Source organism: Centropristis striata, chromosome 24, assembly GCF_030273125.1.
Source record: "Centropristis striata isolate RG_2023a ecotype Rhode Island chromosome 24, C.striata_1.0, whole genome shotgun sequence".
NCBI classification, from domain to species: domain Eukaryota; kingdom Metazoa; phylum Chordata; class Actinopteri; order Perciformes; family Serranidae; genus Centropristis; species Centropristis striata.
In genome coordinates, this window is record NC_081540.1 from 12,587,205 (window position 1) to 12,609,380 (window position 22,176).

Genomic DNA, 22,176 nt, shown 5'->3' on the forward strand with positions numbered 1-22,176 from the left:
CCCCTAACTAATTCAGTTTTTATTACTTTAAATGTACCAACACTTGTTACTGGACAAGCATGATAAGATCCTACAAATAAAGATAAATCTTGTCCCAACTTAAAAAAAACCTAAATGTTTAATCTAGTCTTGACTCACTCTGGATCTGTCGCTGGAGAGAGAAGGTCCGGGAGGTCCAGGTGGGCCCGGTGGACCAGGAGGACCCTGGGACATGACAACAAATATTCATTATTCCTCATATGGTTTAATCAGAAAAGCTTCAGTGACTTTTAAATAAGACAAACTGTTGTGCTCACAGGGTAACCAGATCCAAGTCCAGTGCCAGAATCTCCCTTCTCTCCTCTGGCTCCGTTCAGCCCCGGGCGCCCCTAAAACAAAACACAGCATTAACAATCTTATCTAAGTAATTGTTACATGAAATATGAACAAGATTAAAGCCCCTAACTTATTTGTACCATTTTAACACTGGTTTTGTATGAAAATGTAACTGAAAATTCACTTACTGGTCTTCCTGGGAACCCAATCTCTCCTTTCTGGCCGCCAGGACCAGTTGGACCCTGGAGAGAAAATAATATTCATACAGGTTTATTATATTAGTAGTTATTGTATCAGCAAAATACTTAAAATGCAGTAAATAAAAACGTGGTACGCACTGAAGGTCCCTCAGGGCCAGGAGGTCCACTGTCCCCCTGTAAATGTACATTTCAGGATATTTATCACTTATTTTGACAAAGTTAGAAGCTTAAGTTCCTGGATATTAAGAAATATAAGCAGGGTATAAAGAAAATTGGATGCTAGATGTCATATAGTTCAAACTGCAATGCAAAAATGTGCAACTGCATCCTTTTAGCTGGTTATCTAGTCTTTCATGGTTTTTACCGGCTTTCCTGCCAGACCACTGAGGTACTGAGGTCTCCCGTCAGGCCCCATGATGATACCAGGCTCTCCTTTCTGCCCCTGAAACAAAATAACAGGTTTCACTATAAAAGCTAACACTGAAACAAAATTAGATGCCTTAAATAGATAGCAAAAAGGGAATCAAATTAAGGATTTTTTTTCTTAAACGACACTAAAACCACTCAGATAACTAATTTACGTGTTCTTCTGCATTTAATAAAGTGTACACTATATTCTGAATATTTTCACCTCTTTTCCTTGTCATCACACAGCCCTGTTTAAGTTTCCAACTAAAGCTGTTATATGCTGTTCTACTACTGGCTCGATTGTTGAGTTTGTTTAAGTTTTTATGTGACTTTGGTGGATTTAAAACAACTCTTTAAAACACCAAAAATCACAAAATTACACACGCAAACTAACTGATTGAAGCAGCGTTAGACCAGCAACTCCTGCGTTCTGCAAGGTAGAATTACCGATTTTGTCAAAGAGTCTGGTGACTTTGTTTATTTTAACAGCTTTACTGATTTTGGATACATACAAACACACTTCAATACATTTAAAATATGTGAATATATATATAAAAAAAATTCTAATGAACTCCTTGCCCAGGAGCAGATAGGTTAATTTGGAAAAAATGAAATACAAACTGTTAGAAAAGTCAAATAATTTATTTATTTATTTCTATTGTTTACTTAAAAAACAACTCATTGGCAGGAAAAATCTGTGTTTGCTATGCTGCAAAGTTATTCATTATGCATCTTTTAGTTTGTGAAATTTAAAAATAATTAATTAAAATGTGATAATTGGAAATTAGATTTCATAAAATTAATGAATTATTACATGAAATTACATTAAAATAATTAGTAAAATTCTATAAGATTAATTAGAAAAAACTAATTGCAACTGTTAATTACTTAAGTCAAATAAAAAAGGGGATTTTTCTTTAAATACAACTTAATGGCAGGATAAATCTATGTTTGCAATGCTGCAAATTTATGAGTATATATATAATTAATTCATTTTAATGTAGATTATCTTACTTTAGGTGCATATCCTGGAGGACCTGAACTTCCTTTTTCTCCTTTTGGTCCAGAGGGCCCCTGAAATAAAATTTAAAAAATCATAATTCACTGACTTTGTTCATTTTTCTCATATTTATTGGAGCTTTTCACACTGTTTGATAATAATAGAGACACATACTGGTAATCCTGCTCGACCTTGAGTACCAGTTCCTCCCTGAATAAGAGAGAGTGATACCGCATGAAGAAAAAGAACAAATACTCTGTAAACTTTAGTTTAGTGAGGTTTATGGTGATGTTAGTTGGAGTCAGACACTCACCTGCCACTCTCCGTTCCAATATACGTCATTATACTACAGCGGGACAGAGTTAGGTCCGTTAGTGAGGAGGTGAACAAACAATGCAGCAGGCAGTGACTGTTAGTGAATATCAGTGACTCAAGCTGCAATCTCAATCAGTGATTTAGGGATTAAACAGCAGGCTGTCATGTGAAGGTTAAATTAATTTTAAACATTCATTTTCTACAGTAACGACTCACGTCGCTCGACTGGATGGCTGGTCCTGGAGGTCCGGGAGGCCCTGGAGGGCCAGGTTGCCCGCCGTCTCTCCCTGGCAGACCCTGCCACACAAATGGACACAAAATCAACCATCAGATATTGAACATTTTAACAAACATTTTGCATACATCTAGTATACATAAATCAAACCCCTCCAATAATACATCTTCAGATTACACTTGCCATCTTTCATCTTGGATCAGATATAAATCAACTTTACATTTTTATTCACTCCAATAAAATTGTGCAACTGAAATAGTAGTCATCCAATGTCATCCAAAAAAATATGACTAATCAAACAAGTACTAAGTGTTTTTAGCAAATGTGGAAAGCTCTAATGACATTCCCATCATCCTTTGTGTTTAGTGCTTATTAGCAAAGTCACAATTATCAAACATGATTCGTTCCTGTCACCACTGTTGCTTTTACAACGTCAAAAAAAATCACATAGATATATATTTAACCCTTAGTAATTGAATGAATATTGTGCTTTTATTTATTTTAAATTACCTTTTTCAAGCATTTTCAGTTTTGCCAATAGATGAAAAAAGATATCCATATGTTAGACACCAAAACAGGAAATAAAGTGTTTATTTAATAAGGAAAATTATTTATTTGTTTCATTAGCTCAACATTTTTGGACAGTCTTATCAAATGAGCTCCATATATTAGACATTCTGAAGCAGCCTTTAAAACACAAGAACAACATGTATTAAACAGCATTTAAGTCAAAGCATAATATTACTAAATTAAGGTATATATATCTATATATATGATATGTCTTTTAATATGTCTTTAGCTCTAGGGCAGATAATCAAGGCCAAGAATTCCTCTTCTGGTCAATATTTACATTAGCAACCTGAGACGTGAGAATGGAGTTGGAGTTGAGAGGCTTTGTCTTTGACCGTTGCACATGAATGAAGATAAATAATTTTGTTTAAAACTACAGGTTTATTTTACAACCAAAAGTTGCTCATATACAATGTACATATTATTTTTTATGTTTTCAGCATGACTCACCATGTCTCCTTTCAGTCCTCTATCTCCCTTTTCACCCTAAAAAAAGAACACAATCACATTAAACACATTAGCGCCATGAAAACGAGACGTTTGAAACGGAAATTGCATCTTGTTGTGTATTATTTATTTATGTATTATATGGTGTTAAATAGCAATAAATCCCAGAATTCATCCTGCCTCTTACCGGCTTTCCTGGGAACCCGTCGAGACCCGGTATCCCAGGAGGTCCTCTTGGTCCCTCTGATCCTTTGTCTCCATGGCTACCTGGCAAACCTGAATGACCCTGGTAATCATAATAAAACATTACTAATAGGGCTGATTTACAGAATGTATTGTATTTGATTGACAAGGTCACAATTTGATTCAATTTCAATTTGGTTTGGTTTTAACACCAACTTTGCTTTGATATAAAACAATCTTTGTTTTTTACATAATATTTCACGTCACTTTTCCTGGATTTTATAAATTGATATCTGATGATTGAAATAAAGATAAAAAATATGAATCAAAAATGTATATTTTTTTCTAAATACTAATTCTCATACTCAGGACTAGAGTGGTAAAATGCATTCAGAACGTTACAATTCATGTGGATTTATACCAAGAATATCCCTCCATTAATAATAACACACGCTTTATATAACAGTTATATTTTTAACAAAATAAAAAACAAAGACTTACAGGCAGACCTGCAACACCAGGTGGACCCTGAAACACAGAACACACGGACACATGAGGTTGGGCTGCAGCTGGAAAAACTATAGAGCAGGTTTCAGTACGAGTGTTAGGGTACCTGAGGTCCAGGTGGGCCAGCAAGTCCAGGTGAGCCGTTGTTTGACTCAAATCCATCGTGGCTAACCTGTAAGGAGCGGAGGAGAGAAAGATTCTTAAGTATAAGCATGATAAGCACTACTTTAAACTATGTGGATGGTGAAAAATAAAAAAAAATGTTTTTTTCTTGGACTGATACTGATTTTTGAGGGGGGAAAATTCCCTTATTACCAATACAAAAAACACCAGACTTTACCATATAGTATTCAGACAAGATATTTAGTTGTAAAGAGAGTAAATTAACCTACAGCACTCAATGTGACCACAAACTTTTCATTTTGTTTCAATCCTGGAGCTGCATTTATTTGCTGTAATTGCATGAAATATCTCTGCTCTCACCTTAACACTTGTATTAACCTAAACCACTAAATGTTGAGGGTTTTGAAGGAACCTCTGTGCATGCACCTGCATGTGTTTAACCTCTACTCACATGGCCGAAGCGGTGCGGCGGCCCTGGTGGCCCAGGAGGCCCTGGAGGTCCAACTGGTCCCATTGGACCTGGGAGCCCGGCTAGCCCAGTCTGCCCTGGTGTACCTGCCACTCCAGTGTCACCATGAGCACCCTGAGGTGAGACGGACAGGTCGATACTGCTGTTATTAGCAGCATAAGGAGTGAGGAAAAGGGGACAAAGGGGTGACATGCAAGAGACGAGTGGAGAGCTACAAAGACAAAGTCAGAGATTAATTCTTAACAAAACTTGGAAAGTGAACGTGAGCGCCACATTTCGTTAGGTTTAGGAGATATAACTAGCAGGAAGTAGTTTTATGCTCAGTGGTTAAATGGAAACTGATGAAAGCTCTGGGAAAAGAAATGGGAAGGAAAAATCACCACAGCAGAAAGCAGAGACCCCCCAATACCTGCGACCCAGTACACACCGTAGAGGTTGGAGCAAAGTAAGAAAACAGGCCCGTGAAAAAGTCCGAGTCTTGCGAGTTTTGCTAGAAAAAGGCAACAAACATGGAAGAGAGGATCTATCTGGATGCACCCACCACAAATTTCTCATTTAATTTCAGCTCAAGAGCAAAACTTACTTACTGATAATTACAATAAGATTTGACATTTAAGGATAAAATTTTGACCAAACTCACCTTTTCTCCAGATGGTCCTGGAAGACCGAGTTCACCAGAGTCACCCTATAGGAGACGGATATTATAAAAGAGAAAATAATAAGGACATTATATACTTGCTGCAGTATTTGGAGTGGGACCACATTAAAAAGGATAAATAGATTTAAAAAAAAGGATTAAAAAAAAAAAATGTATTACATTTGTTCAGAAATGGGGGGGGTTTCTGAACACAAACAATTTTCTTTTAATCTTTATTTATTTAAATGTGGTTTTTGTCACATTTAATGTATTTATATTATATTTATATATATTATATATGTATATATATATATATTTATTTATATTTACATGTAAAAGTGGATGGGGGTTTATATTGTGTCTATCCAACCATATCTGTGTGTGGCTTTTAAGATCAATAAATAGACCAAAGGGAACTTTTTAACCACACATCTCATTAACAATTATTACGACTTTGATGACAAATAAAATGAAACCACATGTTTTATTTATTATCTGTGATAAATATCAATCTGTTCATTCTCACCTTCGCTCCAACTCCTGGTGAACCGGGTCTACCAGGAGGACCAGGAGGGCCCTACAACAGAAGACAGAACAAACAATGTTTCAACAGTATTTTAATATTTATTGTTATGTATTAGCACAAATTAAATTAATCAAAAGACTGATCTTTTCAGTTATGCAGCGTACAATGAAAACCATATTTGACTCACGGGTAGACCGGGCACTCCATCCTGTCCAGGTGGTCCAGGAGGTCCGAATGCTACTGGACCGTTGGCTCCCAGAGCCACTGAGGTCCCTGGAGGGCCGGGGGGCCCTGGGGGGCCCGGAGGACCACGGACACCCTGGATAACAAATAATTATGGTCAAAATGTAATTATGTTGCTTCAAAAGTTCAAAACCATTTAAAGTTTAATTTCAATGATCATTAATATAATTTTTTTAATTCTAATATTATTTAATTTAATTAATTTTAAATTTATCAAATTTATGGTTGATGAAATTTGTTGGTTTTTTTTTTATTTGAACATTTTTATGCTGCAAAATATCTGAATCTCAATAAAAAAATAATAATAAAATTTAATTTAATTTAATTTAATTAACATACCCGGATTTTGTCCAAGTCAGCGTATCCTGAGCCCTCCATGTCAACAAACGTCTGTTAACACATAATGAAAACAGTGAAAAGTCTTGAAACAATAAATAACAGAAGAAAACAGTGTTTGAAGTGTCTACGTACAGGGTGGTCACCGGTGCCGGGTCCAGGAGGTCCTGGTAGGCCCGGGGGTCCTCTGGGTCCTGGTTGTCCCTCTCCACGGTCACCCTGGAAATATTTACATATTATCACACTAAAGCACAGACACACAGAAATAAACATCTAAATTTTCCAAAGAAAAAGCCAAAAAGCTTAAAATTGAAACACAACATAATAAGTTAATAATAATAATAATAATAATAATAATAATAATAATAATAATAATGATAATAAGTGTTATTCCTTTACAACCTTTTCGCCTTTTAAACCAGATAATCCTGGACTTCCTGGCGGACCTGCTGGCCCGGCGGGACCCTGGGAACGAGAGCAACACAATGCAAAAATCAATGAAAAAGTTTGAATTACCAAGACAAATTTATAAATTATTTGGTTTTAACGAAACATCTCAATATGTTCAGTAAAAACAGAAATGCTTACAGCTTTTCCATCCTCTCCTGGATCACCCTGAAACATTATAAACAATCAGTCAGTGATATTATTATTTAAAAAACAAACAAACATGACATCTGTGAAAATCTCTGTACTCACAGGCTCTCCATCAGCTCCTGCAGGTCCTGGAGCTCCATCTGCCCCTGGTGGTCCCGGCGATCCGTGGGGTCCTGACACCTGCTGGACCACAGAGCCATCCCCAAGTCGGACCACCTCAGCTGCAGGTCCGGGAGGACCGGGAGGCCCGGCAGGCCCCTGAGCCCCACGGTCTCCTTTATTTCCCGGGTAGCCGAAGCCGGAACTGCCCTGGTGAGGAGGAAGGGGAAAAAACGTATTCAGCTAGAAATATTAGCTGATAAATACTGTGATCCTCTAGTTATTAGACTGATATTTTCGTCCTGAATTAAGTTTTATGTTTAATCTGTTTGGTTGGTGTATGTGTCAGTTTTTTCTGATGGCACTTGAAAAAATCATCCGTCAAAAAAAATTACCAAATCTAAGCTTTAAATAATGATATTTCATCAAAATTGCAAGAGAATTGCCAAAATTACACCATTTTTTTTTGCCAGAAACTGTAAAATCAGAAATGATCATAGATTTTTTTCTGACAGTCCTTGGACAAAATTATGTATGCTTTCATCAGGACAAAATAACCAAATCTAATAGTAAAATATTGATATTTAATCTAAATCACAATATTCTACATATATTTATATATATTTTATATATAAATTTGGCCCAAAATAAACATTTGTGCTCACAAGAGCCTGTAAGAAACCCATTAAATTCTGCTCCTCAGCGACACTGCTGAGTCCGACAGTCACGTGACAAAAATTCAGAGAAACTTGGACTGAACTGCAGGCTGTTTACACAGAGCAGAGAGGAGAGGACACATTTAAATAGTTAATTTTTATAGCAAGTGAAGCCTACTATTTTATTTTTCTAACATTGGCAACACTTTTTGGCACTTGGAAAAATGTTTCATATATAGTTTCAGTTTTCCTCAACTTTTGCTAAATAAATTATCAAAGAAATTCTGTTTTTATTTTTATTTTTTATGATTTACTGCATTATATCTGTGTTTGTTTTTTTTAGTTCTTCCTACCTCTAGCCACGACCGTAGTGTTTCCATAGCAGGACTTATATTTTACAATCAAAAATGAGTGAGTAAAAAGGTTCAACATACCTTAACACCTTTTTCTCCCTGAAATAAAGAAAAAAGACAAATATTGATATATACAAATTTTATGTTGAATGCAGCTGATTTCACAGTCACACACACAGATAAACAGAGTGGTGTTTCTACCTTCTGTCCTCGTTCTCCACCCTGAGAAGAGGAACCAAAGGAGCCAGAGCCTGAGTCTCCCTTCGGCCCTGCGGGGCCCGTGTCCCCCGTTGAGCCCTTCGCTCCTCGGTCACCTTTGTCTCCTTTAGCACCAGCAGAGCCTGCAGGACGCGTCACATGACATTATTCATTCATGATTTAAGAGCCAAGTTTCAATGCATCATGCAGATCATGATATTCAGCTTCAAAGTAAATGCATGCTCACAACAGAAAGTCACATACTGACCACATTTATGCACATTTAATTAACTATTTAGGATGTAATAGTAAATACATTCATTAGAATTTCAAAATGTTTACATGGAAATAGACTTTTGTCTACCATGTTACATCTTTTACAAATTAAAAAATATTGCAAGAATTTTTTTATTTTATTGTAGCACTTATGCTAATATTACCACATTTTTATGAGGTTATAAGCACATTAGTGTCGTTTTATTATCATTTTTAATCTGAATATTGCACTGACAGATAATCATTTTATCTTAAATAAAGAACAAAAAATATTTATTGAACAAAAACAATAAATGGTTATATTTTTATCAAATAAAGTATCAAAGTTAGAACAAATACAAATGTTTTATATTTTATAAGTTTAATATTTTTTTGTTTTTTTAAATGTGCAAATAAAGAAAAAAGAACAAAAATAAATAGGAAACAAAAGGCATGTAACATTTTATTTTCATAACATAAGATATTTTATTTTGATAAAAATAAAATGAAAAGTATATATTTAAAAAAATCTAATTAAGATCAAAGAAAAAATATATGAAACAAAAATATATTATTTTATATTTTATAAATTATTTTCATATCCAAATTATTTTTTATTCAGATATATATGTATAAATATATATTGTAGTTTTGTTTTATTAGGCATCACTTTAACCCATAAATGCATAAATCTGGTCACACTGATCCAGTGATGATCAGCGGAGTCCACCACCAAAATACAAAAGTACTGATTTAAGACAAAGAATAAAGAGTCAAACAGAAATTATTCCAATTAAAAGAGCACAAAAATCATCAAAATGCAAAACTCAAGCAAGTCTGTAATGAAAGAAAGTGACAATATGAAAGAAAAGATGGCGTTTGCATCAGTTTGTGACAGTTAGTTTCTCTCAGTGGTGTTGCACCATCTAGTGGACACATTTAGGTTCTGCAGAGGGCACGACTGCATTATTTATAAATCTCCTTTCTGACTTTTTCTATTAATATCCAGATACCTTACACTTGTTTGTCCTTTTAGTTTTGTTTTGAACAGTCAGTTATTTTTCTGCAAACCATCACTGAGAAGTTTAAACTATTCATTAATCCAGAGTTTAAGTGTAGCCCTAGCTGTCTATGTTTTAGTGTTTTGATTAGGGTTGATTGGAAGATTATGGTTGATGTCCACAATGAAATATCACAATGGACAATATGATCGTTCTTGAATTTCAAAATTATTTTATTCTTAGTATGCTGGATATTAATCACATTCATAAACCGTCCTCACCTACTAACCCAATATTTACTGGATCTGCTTTTCCTCTATTAGTGAGGGAGTGGATCATTTGTGTTGCTTTGTTATTTGTATCTTTATCTCTTACAGGTTGTATTTTCTTTATTTTTTTGTATGACTTTCCTTTAAAATATGCAAATACAGAACAAAAAAATATGAAACAAAGGTTTATTTTTTGATCCTCATCCTCACCTACTCTCCCAGTCTTTCCTAGGAAATGTTTTCCTCCCTATTAGTAGTACACAGCTCAGGGTTTCTTTTTTTTTTAACCTGCACCCAACTGACCCGTTATGGGGGCCAATCTGCAAAAATATGCATTGATCTACCACAAGACCTGAACCGCAATGCGACAACTCTGTGCATTACAGTAGCACATTTGCTTTTAAGTCTTGCTTGTGAAAATGTGCATGATCATCATCACAGTTTAACCTCATACTGTAAATGCACCGTGCTAACCAAGCTTGCAGCTGGCATCAGGGTTCTCCCTTCCCTTTTGTCCAAATATGATCACTTCTGACCCCAAGAATGCAAGATGGCGATGGCCAATATGCCAAACAAGATGCTTAAAAATGGAAGTCAGCAAACCGGTGACCATGTCTTTGTGAATGCCATTAAAAAGCAAAAAGCCATCGTGACCTTTTGTGAAGCTTTGGTGCCCCCTAGTGGAGGCCAGGAGCCTCAGGTTGGGAACCAGTGAATTAAATGATTAAAGTGTTATCAATTCAATTCTTGATCTGTAAATGTTTCATGTATGAAAAACGTTTAATTGCCACTTTATACATTGTTGGATCAAATATGAGATCAGCATGTTTCAATTAAAAAGCTCAGTGACATGCAACATGTTAGCACAAAATCAGCTAAAACAATGAGGCTCTTATTTCAACATTTTTGACACAGGGCCTAAAATGTTCATGGATGTTAAGTTGAAGCTGCAAAATTTGACTTCTTGCACTTGCAATAAATTGGATGAACCACAGATTGCAAGGAAACCGCCTCCACCAACATGCTCACAGCTCCAACACATGAGAAACCACAGCGGCTGGAGACACAACGCTCATTCTATACGCTGATAGGATGGCCACATGTTGATTAGGACATAATCCTAATCTTAATCGGCACTTCTGTGAGGCGTAAATCGATCCTTTTAATCCCCTTGAGGACCCACCTCTTGGGCCTGGTGATCCGGGCCGGCTGTGGTCCACTGACGGCTGTGGATACCTGACATCTGAAGTCAACATAAACACAACTTTACCGGCTGCATGACGCCTGCAAGTGTCGGCTTGCAGAGCAGGGAATGTGCTGCCTGGTTAATGTCTGTCTGAATCTTTCCAAAGAGGAGATGGAAGAAGCAACTTTGAGGACTTTTAAATGTCTTAATCTGCTGATGCATGTCTATAAAGAAGATTTTAAAGCAAAAAGTACATTTCCTCCTCCTTTTCAGCCGCTTTATAAATGCATGTGACAGTTTAAAACCTAAAAAAAACCCATATACTTCTTTAACACTCCACCAGGGGGAGCTAAAGAGTTTCAAATCACACAAATGTGTTGAAACCCTGCAGCAAAACTCCCCTCACTTTCAGGTCCAGACAAGAACCCTTAGCACATATTTCTGGATAGAAGCAGGGTGATGCTGCAGGACGTTTTGTTGGCAGCGGCTGCTGTATGATTAAAAACTTCCATTTCTCTTTTCCACAGTGTGACGGCCATCTTGGCAGACACTGAACATTTGCAGTTGTAAGTGATTCCACTTATGCTGATTAGGAGCTTTTACCTGAGTCTTTGAGTCTGTTTCCATGTGAGGAGATCAGAGGCGGCTCAGGGACGGGCCTGAGGGAAGCAGGCGTGGTCTGGAAACAGAAAACAACAATTGCTTAAAACTTCTGCAGCCACTGTTTGCATAACTACCCAATCTTCAAAACCTTGTTATTAGATTTTCTTTTTTCACTGATAACAGTCATTTTTATTGCCTCTAAAGCTGGTGCACCTTAAATTCTGGAAGACATCAAGCAATATGTAGCTACTAACAGCTTGAAATTTATCAGTTTTATTTTTCTTTTATGAACAAAAATTTAACACAAATGAGTTTTACATTTATCAAATTTTTTCCCAGTTGAATAATATTTCAATTTCAAGACAATCCCTTATATGTTATATGGGTGATTACATTTTTAATTATCTATTTTGTATATCTATATTTATTATATTTTCTGTTTTTAATGTATTTATCAAATTTTTCATGGAATTCATCTGAATTTTCTGCATCAACTTCTGAAATAACTGCATGCAACATTGATGCATCATGTTTTTGCGGCAAATCTGAAGCTGATGCATCATTTATCAGCTTTATTGTTATCCTCATCATTTTTATTCTTATTGTATCTCTTCTATCGATCTATCACTACAGTCTAGTTTTTAGTTCACTCTGCATTAATCTCCTTGTACCTTTTAAACTTTAATGGTTTTCATTGTCTTGCATGCATTGGTCTGTAATTATTAAACTGTTTTGTCTTTTCTTCTGTTGTTTTTGCAGTCTACACTTTTTCTGTCGAGTTATTGACTTGTCAACCATCTGTGAAGCACTCTGAGCTACTAACCTGTAAGAAAAGTGTTTTACAAATAAAATGTGATTGTTTGATTGATCATGTTATGGTTTCCAAACTCGGCATAACTAATCCAGGCCAACATGCTGTAATCAGGCTAAAGTAATATAATTATAATTCTCATCAGTTTGAGAATTGTTTGGTTGATCCTGGATAAAGTTGTCTTGAATAACAGAGTGCTCTTATTTTGAAATAAAGGCAAAAAAACAGGCAGAGTGCTGATACAGATTTTTTTATTAATTAATTATTTTAATTTTATTTATTTAAAAAAATATTTATAGATTTTATATTATATTTATTGTATCTTTATTAATTTATACAGGTATTTTTAACTCTAATTTTATATAATTTATGTACATATTATTTACAGACGGACTGACCCTCACAGTGTGTCCCGTTTGTCTTCTGTCGCCTTCACCGCTGCCAAAGTCACCGGACGCCTGCAAGACGGACAGAGAAAAATGTTAAACACAAACATATTCTGGTTCTTTGACTGAAATATTAAAACAAGAAATACTCACAGCATCAGAGTCGTCTTCGTCATCACACAAACGCTCCGCTGCCCGAGGGTTTCCCACCACTTTCAGATCCGCGATCTCACCCTAAAAAAAAAAGAAGACACACAATCACACGGGACGCATTTGATTTCTTCATGACTCATCAGTCGAATTCAACTTCCTCTGAAATCTCTAAAGAGATAGACTATGAGAAATGACTCATGCATGGCTGAGTATTGTGGCAGCTGCGTTTGCCACTCTCTCTTAGAATTATCCTGTAAAATCCTCAACCAGGGTCTGTGTTCTGGATCTGCAACACGATGCACACAGTTTGAACTCAAGATGGACTTTATGATGCTTGAAAAGTGCAAATATTTTACCTTTAGGACCAGTTTGTGTCCTTAACCCTCTGAAACCCAACAAGCCATTTCAGTGCGTCTTTTTCTTTTTCTTTTTTTTTTACATTTTATTCACTGTGACCTTGTTTTTCACTTAAAATATATATAAAATATATAAGTCCTGCAGCTCAATGGAATCAGCACAATCATGGCTAGAAGAGGGAACAACATAGTTATAATGACATGAAATATATATAAAAAGAAAAAGCACAAGTTGAATTTCTCTGATTAATTAAATTTAAATATTTTAAATTAGAATTAAACAGAATGTATACATACTTCAATACACTTTTTCAAGTGCCCACAAGTGTTATGAATATTGGGGGCAAAATTGGGTATATGGAACTATTTGCATTTTTACAACCTCTCCTGTCCTGTCCACTCCTCTCAGCTCTGTGTAAATAACCTGCAGTTCTGTCTGATTTTCAGTGAATATTTGTCACTTGATCGTTCCTCTCAGCTGAATTATCCATGGCTTCACAGTGTCAATGTGGAGGGCAGAATTTAATGTTTTTAACAGGATCTAGTTATTCCAAACGGTTTATTTTTGGCAATGTTTTAAAGGAGACGTAAAGTGTTTTTTAAGCTTCGTTTTGGTTACTTTTTTTTTACATAAACTTTCATAACCCATGATCCATTAAAAGACCATTGTAAAGATGAAATTTAAATAATAATGACTGTTTTTTACAGTTTCTTTCTACAAAGAGGGTGCATCTTCGCAATGTATCTGGTTCAGAGGGTTAAAAGCATTTAATTGGCAGAAAATGCAGCTCAGAATAAGAGCTTTTTGGATAAATTGAGAATTTTATCATAAATACTGCCAATTTCTTCTCCACTTCAAAGGCCGTTAGACCGTCACATGTGGTCACTGGCTGGGTGCACACTGAAAGGTCAGAGGTCGATAGGTGAGAGGGGTCAGGTAATAGATTTACAGAAAAGGGGAGGAGGGATTAGTCTGCCCTTCCTGTTGCCTGTGACCCAGACACAGACCTGCAGTGAGGTGCCACAGGGAGATATTAAAGAGGGATCTGACCCGACGAAGAGGTCACACACAAACACACACACACACACACACACACACACACACACACACACACACACCTGCTCTTTAGCACACAGTGGATGACTCTGACTTTTCCCGGCCCCATGGGTGACATTTGGAAAGGGATTCACTGCTGTTTCTCATTCATTTCTGTCAGAAATGTGAAGAGCAAACATCTCTTCAGCACTTGAGCATTTCCTGTGTTCCTACCCTGGAGCTTATGGTGAGAAAATTAACTTAACCTAACTTTACTTCTCTTCCAAATTCTAGTGTGTTAAAAAGGTGCATCTCTAAAATACAGATGTCTGTTAAAGTAATAATTTTGTTAACCAGTTACTCATTTACCCCTCTGAACCAATTGACCTGCCAGCAGGTTTGGCTGGTTTTCTTAGGGGGAAAAAAGGCTCATCATCAGAAGTGTTAAAACAGAAATCATCATAGGATTTTTACATTTCTGACAGTCCTTAAACAAATTGTGTATGCTGAACCCAACAAATGTTTTAATTATGAGTGATATTTAATCCCAGTCGCTTCATTCTACATGTCTGGTTTAAAATTCTCTAAAATAAACGATTTGAACAAAAAAGATCCCGTAAAAAACATTAGATTCTGCGCTCCATGAAGCATTTAAGCCATGAATGACTCAGCTGAGACCAACAGTCACGTGACAAAAAATCACTTAAAATCACACAGAACTGCAGGCTGTTTACACAGAACAGAGAGGAGAGGACAAGCAGTAAGTAGTACCAGAGGTTGTAAATATGTAAATAGTTAAATTTCTATAGCACATGAAGCCCCAATTTTATTTTTCTAATATTGGTAACACTTGTAACTTGTAAAAATTTTTTAATATAAAGGTATTATTTTATTCCAATTTCTGTCAAATAAATTTCAAAAGAAATTCAGCACGTGTTTTTTCCTTCTTTTATGATTTATTGGACTTTAACTGTGTTATTCTGCACATAAGACATTTTTGAGTTATCCTTACTTCAAGCCATTAGTATACTATACTATTACTATATTAGTAACAGTGCTTTTTACAGCTGCAGGGCCGTAAAAAACAAGGCCACAGTGAGAAAAATGTGGAAAAAAATATCCTGAAATAAATTGGGTTGAAGACAAATATCTGACCCTACTAGGGTTGTCAAAAGTATCGATACTCAAAAAAGTATCGATACTAAAACGTTGTATCCGGATACAATACTCACTTTCAAAAGTATCGAGTATCCGAAGCTTGTTATCATCGTTGCAGTTTCTTTTTGCACAACTGTTTTTTATTATAAATATTTAACCTGTGGTTCTGTTCATTTTTACATGTTGCATTTTTCTTATTAATAAAAATATTTCTGTTATATTTTGGGGTCTTTGTTTTCATCCTGGTGGTATTGAAAATGGTATCGAGTATTGAATATTTTCCTGAGTATCGGTATCGAGTTGAAAATTTTAGTATCGTGACAACCCGAGACCCTACTGATCTTTTTTTCTTGCTTGTTGTCCCCTTAAACCATTTTTGTGTTCAGAAATTACCTGGAACTTGTCAGCATCAGCTCCTCCTGCCTGTCCCACAAAGATCCCCGCCCCAGCGTCGAGCTCCATGGGATCCGGCGAGCGTTCAAACTTCACCACCTGCGGCTCAGAGTCGCAGCCGTGGTAGAAGGTCACCTGCTCCTCGAACACAGCCAGCGAGAAGCGGCTCCAGGTGTCCACCAGGCTGGGCACGTCGAAGCTGGCCGCCTCGTACGAAGCCTCGGAGTCGGGCTCGGTGTAGAAGAACTGCACCTTCTGGCGGCCGGACCGCACCGCGCTGAGCTTGACGCCGATGTACATGAGCTTCTGGTGGCCGTCGGTGATGGAGAAGAGGACGGAGGCGGCGGGAGTCGAGGGCTTGATGTGGAAGAGGAGGGAGAAGTGGCGGTGGAAAGGGTTGGGGACGTGGGCCACAGCCGGCTGGCCCGACACCGCCTCAGGTTTGAAGATATAGGCGGGCTCCCCCCTCGGACCGTAGACTCTGGTGATCTCATCCGGTGGAGGGTCTCCGATAAGCTGCAGCAAAGAGATACCGCTCTCCTCTGCAGGAAAGGAAGGAAGTTAAAAGACACAATTGAGAAGTTGGACAAGCCTTCAAGTGAAATGTGAGCATAACCTGGCATATATGAGCTGGAAACTTTATATTTTAGATCTAACATTTAACTTTCTGTGAGTTTTCAGCACAAATTAATCCACCAGCAAAACATACTTTAAGTTCAGGACATATTTTGCAGTTATCTCCCTCCTAAAAAAGTAAAATTGTTTGTCTAAAATGCTGCATTTATAAGGAACTTATGAGGGACAGAGGACAGGGTCAGTTTGAAGCACAGAAATGTTCAGCAAATCACAAGTTCTTTTGGGGGAAAGTTGTTAATGTTAAAGTATGAAAGAAGCTGCCAAAATAGAGAAGAAATTAATGAATAAATAATATTTTATTTTTATTTTATAATGTTTTTCAATTAATATGTACTTAAAACTGGAAATGGAAATGTACCCAAAATAAAATCTAAAAATAAATGTAGGCATGAATTAATTGATAAAAAGTGACATAAACTTTTCTCTGGTGTTGATCAACCAGCTGGAGAAAAGTTGACCCTTGTCACACCTGTGAAAAAGGGGGAATTATGAGAGAAATATATATATTTTTTTAATGAGATAAACATCTAATGATGTATAAATAAATAAAAAAATGAATTAAAGGAATTACAATTATTATTATCATCAATAATAATTATTATAATAATACAATTAATAAGACATACATAAATAATTAAAAGAGAAAATAAAACAGAAAATAAAATAAATAAGTGATTGGATTACAATCAAACAGAAATATTTTATTTTAATATTTTGTTTATTTACATTTTATCAATTCATATATTTTTATATTATTTTTTAAAATGTAATGGCATATTTATTTATCTATAGCATGAAGAAGAACTGTATGAAGAAAACAATAAAAAAATATATATATATTAAATATAAAAGTAAATAAATAGGGGAATTAATAAAAAGATCAATTTAAACAGAATAATTGTCTTCTGTCACATTTGATCAGTCTATTATATCCTTATGATATTTAATGGCATAATAATTTATTTATATAATGAAGAGGGAATGCATAAAGGCATAAATAAAGAAAATAATAAAGAATAAATAAGTTTAAGGCAGATAAATATCAAAAAGGTGATATTAAATAAATAAAGGAAGATATTGAATAAATAAAATAGAAAAGTAAATGAAGAGAGATAAGTCAATAAAAAGTAACAGGCGGTGTTAAAACTTGTTAAAATGCAAAAGTTGTTTACTGCAAGAAGCACAAAAAGTTAGAAAACTGCTTTATATGAGTCACTAACTCAACAAAAAAGACAGATGATACAGTGGACTGACTCTACAGGTGAATAAAACAACATTAATCATCATCATGAAACTTCCCCAGTTGATTACTAACATTAAGGTTTCTGAGTGATCTTAGTGATCTAACTTTGGATGAATTTAGGAGAAATCTTCAGACACACACAGACTGGATTCCACTTTCCAGTTTCTGTTTTTATGCTCCAGTGTCTGTGAGACTTTGAGGGTCAAATTAATGGAAAAACTGCTGATGTTTCAGTTCCCATAGATTCAAACAACCCCAGAGACCAACGATTATATTCTCATAAATTGGCTCCACGAGGGACAAAAAACGTTTTTGGCGTTCTGGCGGACACTTCCACTTAGAGATCTCCTGAGGGCGGCCTGTCATCTCAGATTCATGACAGGAGGAGGCCAGAAAGTACAATGTGTGCATGAAAGGGTCGCAGAGGTCAGAGGTCGTGGGGGTTTCCCAAGGTTTATTAACGATGTGGACGTTTTAAATACAGCTCGAGTTAAGAATGCAGTCAGAGAGAGTAAAGGAAGCTGACAAAGAGCAGCAAGGCTTTATTGTTGCACCAGTATGAAACAGAACATAAAGCATTTTATTGCTAAAGTGAGGAAGCTGAACTGTGACTCTCTGTGTGTCTTTGAAATGATAATTTTAAAATATTTGATATTAGCGAATAAACTGCAGTATTTTATTGATTCAAATACTTTTTTGGGTGTATTAAATGCCAGAAAATAGAGAAAAATGTCAATCAAAAAATTCCCAGACAGTGAAAAAACAAAAATATATTGAATTTTCAATGGCATGACAAAAATGTAAGCATTTTTCCATGTAAAAGTATTGGAACATTTCATTAATTTTAAAGAAATGTTGCAAATTAATTTTGTTTCATGAGACAAAAAAGGCACATTTTTCAAACTGCATGACTGAATTAAACTTTTGAATTAAAATTGCTTTAAAAGGGGATAATATGGAACTTTTTCCACATTCAAATGTCTAAAAACGACTCGACATTATCCCATATTTTTCCAACTTGATTGTCAGTGTTGTCATATGTTTTTTGTGCATGTGTCAGCAATGCAGCACATTGAAAATTAAAACCTGTTAAGCGTGTAAACACCAGATAACAACACAAACTACAGCTTGTAGAGAAAAGATGATTTTGTCTTGTTAAGCTGGCTTACATCACTTCAGTGTTCAAATGCAAACAGAAAAAAAGCCCTGGAAGGTTTGTAGTTCTCCCCAGTGTTTCAACAGGATATAGCGTCATCACTTTGGAGTGTTTCTGCACACCTTTCCACCTGCGGAGAGGAAACATGTTGTGCAACACTTCCACTGCCATGGAAAAAATGATTTATAGGACAACCAGCTCACAACCAAGTGCACATCTGCACACGCAGCCACCGCTGGCAGAGAGTAATCCCAAACACATGTTCCCACAAACATTCAGAGTCCTTGTTGGTGCACAGCAGCTCCAGCTAAGCCGGAGCATGCCCGGTGGTCAGCTTCCCACTGAGGGCACCTGCTATTGGCTAATCTCACAGTGACACAACTGCTGCTGCAGCTGCTGCACAAATCAGATCAGAATATGTAGAATTCAACTTTTTAAAATGATAAATGACAATGAAGAAACTTCCTCTTCTGCAGAAGCATGTGAGTTTGTTTCTGACTTTTACTCGAGATCCTGTTTCACTTCATACACACACATTCACATCTGGAAGCTGTCCAGTCAAACCACAGCGCTCCCATGAACAGGAACAATGTCTGCAAACTATTCTTTCACAGCAGTTGCACACGCTTTTCTCATTTTTTTATCAGAGTTACAATCTCAGTCTCAGGCTCTGGATTTATTTATGTTTTCCCTGTGAACCAGAATGCAAAGCAAGACAGAGGATTTAAAGGAGATAAACGTGGCTTTTCGGGCAATTTTTCTAGTTAATTTCAAAATAAAATAAACATTTCAAAATAAAATAAACAACCACTATTTTCATTAGATAAGCAGTTAATACTGTAGCATCTATTTACTTATCAACAACAGAGTGCCTCCTATGGAGGATGAAAGCTGACAAAATAATTATTTAATAAATGAATTAATATATGACTTGATAACCAAAAAATATATATAAGGGCACTATAAGGTGCCAAAATAATAAATGGAAATATAATATTAAATAAACATAGCAAAATATTTTATTAAGAATAAATATATGCAAAAATATTTTATTATTATTTCATTTTATATTGTTTGTATTTATTTATTAAGTATTTTTTTCAGCAGCTGGTGTCCTCAATACACATTTATTTAAGTTAATTTAATTTATCAATTCATAAATTCTAATTAATTTAATTAGTCAATTATTATGTTGGCAGCTTCATTCCTCCACAAGAATATATTCCCAGAATTTTTTGGGGGCATATGTATTTATTTATCAGGTCATTCATCTTTTGATTGATTTGCCGATTTATTTATTTATTTGTGTTTTTTCCATCCTTTGTCCTCCATAGGTTCTATCTTTGTGGTTCCTGCTATAAAATATAACTGATTATTTTTAATTAAAAGCTTACTTCAGATGAGTGATCAGCTGTTTCTTTAACTTGGCAGTTCTCCAGAGCGCAGATGGAAGCTGGTATGAAACCCAAACGTGTGAACTTTGCCTCCGAAACAATCATGTTAACCCGCTGATGGCTTCATGCCCCGCTCCTGTCTCCTCCCTGTTCTTCATGCTAACAGGACCCATTGTATGGAGGAGAAACAACATACAGCCCTGAAGGCATGGACAAATAAAAAATGACCTCATGTCTTCTGTTACAGAGGATTACTGCAGTGCCATGTCTGTATTTTCCAACATTTAACCCCGGAGAAACTCAACGCCTGTTTGACCGTGTGAAGAGAGAAAAGATAGTGCCAGCAAGGAGCGCTGCACACACACACACACACACACACACACACACAGATGGAGGCAGAGGAAGGAAATGCGTGTCAGATGTCCATGGGAAAGTGGACCATGAGGGACTCGAACAGAAGGAAGCACACAGACTGGATCAGTCCCAGAAGCCTGCATGGACTCAACATGCCAGTTTAAACAGACTGAAATGTCGTTGTGGGACTGATGGACTCCTCCAGAAGTTTAGGAGAATAAAGTGTGTCCCGAGGGGAAGAAAAACAGCTTCACTGGAGGAAATTAAATAAAGAGGGGAGTGGAGATGAAACCTGTACTGATTTCATGATAAAATATGGTAAAATGATGGTAGCTATCTGATATTCTCTCTTGGAAAAGAGAAGCCAATATCAAAGAGACTGTCTGATTAAATCAATATTAAATAAAATAAATTATTACCGTTTCAAATTGTATTCATCAATAAAACTGTGTATTTATTTATAATACCGTGTATATTCACTCATACTGATAAATACCCATATGTCTGATCGATAATATCTGTCTTGCTCTTAAAATAATATAATAATACTTTTATAGGAACAATGTGTTTTTTCAAAGTAAGACAAACTTTACACATGAGTTATTTAAACAGAAAAGTACAATAACTAGCCTCAGTGCATCCTGTCCTGCCAAATCTCCCGATGAGCAGTTTCACGTCCACACAAGCAAGTATTAATGTTCAAACAGCAGTTTCATTGCTAATATATGTAAATATAAGCATGAACTGCAACAAAGATGTAAAGAAAAATACAAATTTTAAGATTTAAGTGCATGTCATTTTACTAAACAATGCTAGGAGCATGCAAGTTGCATTGGATTTCTATTAGTGTTGCTGTATTGGTATTCAAATTAACTTTTTTCATGTGCCTGTTGGGTAATGGGGTCAGAAATCAAACAACAAAGTTAATTGTCATGTAAGAGGAAGCGAGATGTCTCACTCCTTGTTGCTACTTCCATCATCAGCTCTGGGAAAAACTATATTTTTATATTTTTTTATTATTTACAATTCTTCTTTCACCAGTTGCCCGGTTAAGATTTACAAAATCTACTAACGACACGACTAAATTTACAAGCCGACGTGACAGTTTACTTGCACTGGAATCTGACAAACCTTATTGTTGAGGATTGAGGATAAGGATTCTAATGACATTAACGTTTAAATTAGTTTAAATGAATTTGCTTTTACTTTAGTAAAAAAAAAAGTAACAGCCTTCGTGTCCACCTTCAGTTGAACTCCCAAAATCATTTCTAGCACTGCTGATGAATGAGAATTGGTACTTTTTAAGCAATAAATTCCATCATGAAGTTGGGCTCAGTGGTCAGAAACACCAACTGGTATCAATGTAGCT

The 22,176-nt window shown here is 35.8% G+C and overlaps 1 protein-coding gene across 1 annotated transcript in view; it reads right to left on the reverse strand.

Moving 5' to 3' along the window:
• Window positions 1–22,176, reverse strand: part of LOC131963165 (collagen alpha-1(XVIII) chain-like) — a 36,268-nt gene that overhangs the window by 7,823 nt on the left and 6,269 nt on the right. Inside the window, exons 2-30 of the mRNA XM_059328319.1 lie at window positions 16,025–16,566; window positions 13,082–13,162; window positions 12,941–13,000; window positions 11,732–11,807; window positions 8,421–8,560; window positions 8,301–8,318; window positions 7,214–7,420; window positions 7,103–7,129; window positions 6,917–6,979; window positions 6,650–6,733; window positions 6,518–6,568; window positions 6,123–6,254; window positions 5,936–5,986; window positions 5,413–5,457; window positions 5,200–5,262; window positions 4,755–4,886; window positions 4,287–4,352; window positions 4,175–4,201; window positions 3,678–3,776; window positions 3,494–3,529; window positions 2,455–2,535; window positions 2,237–2,269; window positions 2,098–2,133; window positions 1,938–1,997; window positions 880–957; window positions 654–689; window positions 504–557; window positions 297–368; window positions 139–204 (exon numbers count right to left, since the gene is read on the reverse strand). Coding sequence (XP_059184302.1) covers window positions 139–204; window positions 297–368; window positions 504–557; window positions 654–689; window positions 880–957; window positions 1,938–1,997; window positions 2,098–2,133; window positions 2,237–2,269; window positions 2,455–2,535; window positions 3,494–3,529; window positions 3,678–3,776; window positions 4,175–4,201; window positions 4,287–4,352; window positions 4,755–4,886; window positions 5,200–5,262; window positions 5,413–5,457; window positions 5,936–5,986; window positions 6,123–6,254; window positions 6,518–6,568; window positions 6,650–6,733; window positions 6,917–6,979; window positions 7,103–7,129; window positions 7,214–7,420; window positions 8,301–8,318; window positions 8,421–8,560; window positions 11,732–11,807; window positions 12,941–13,000; window positions 13,082–13,162; window positions 16,025–16,566 — 2,516 coding nt within the window. The remainder of the gene's footprint in view (window positions 1–138; window positions 205–296; window positions 369–503; window positions 558–653; window positions 690–879; window positions 958–1,937; window positions 1,998–2,097; window positions 2,134–2,236; window positions 2,270–2,454; window positions 2,536–3,493; window positions 3,530–3,677; window positions 3,777–4,174; window positions 4,202–4,286; window positions 4,353–4,754; window positions 4,887–5,199; window positions 5,263–5,412; window positions 5,458–5,935; window positions 5,987–6,122; window positions 6,255–6,517; window positions 6,569–6,649; window positions 6,734–6,916; window positions 6,980–7,102; window positions 7,130–7,213; window positions 7,421–8,300; window positions 8,319–8,420; window positions 8,561–11,731; window positions 11,808–12,940; window positions 13,001–13,081; window positions 13,163–16,024; window positions 16,567–22,176) is intronic.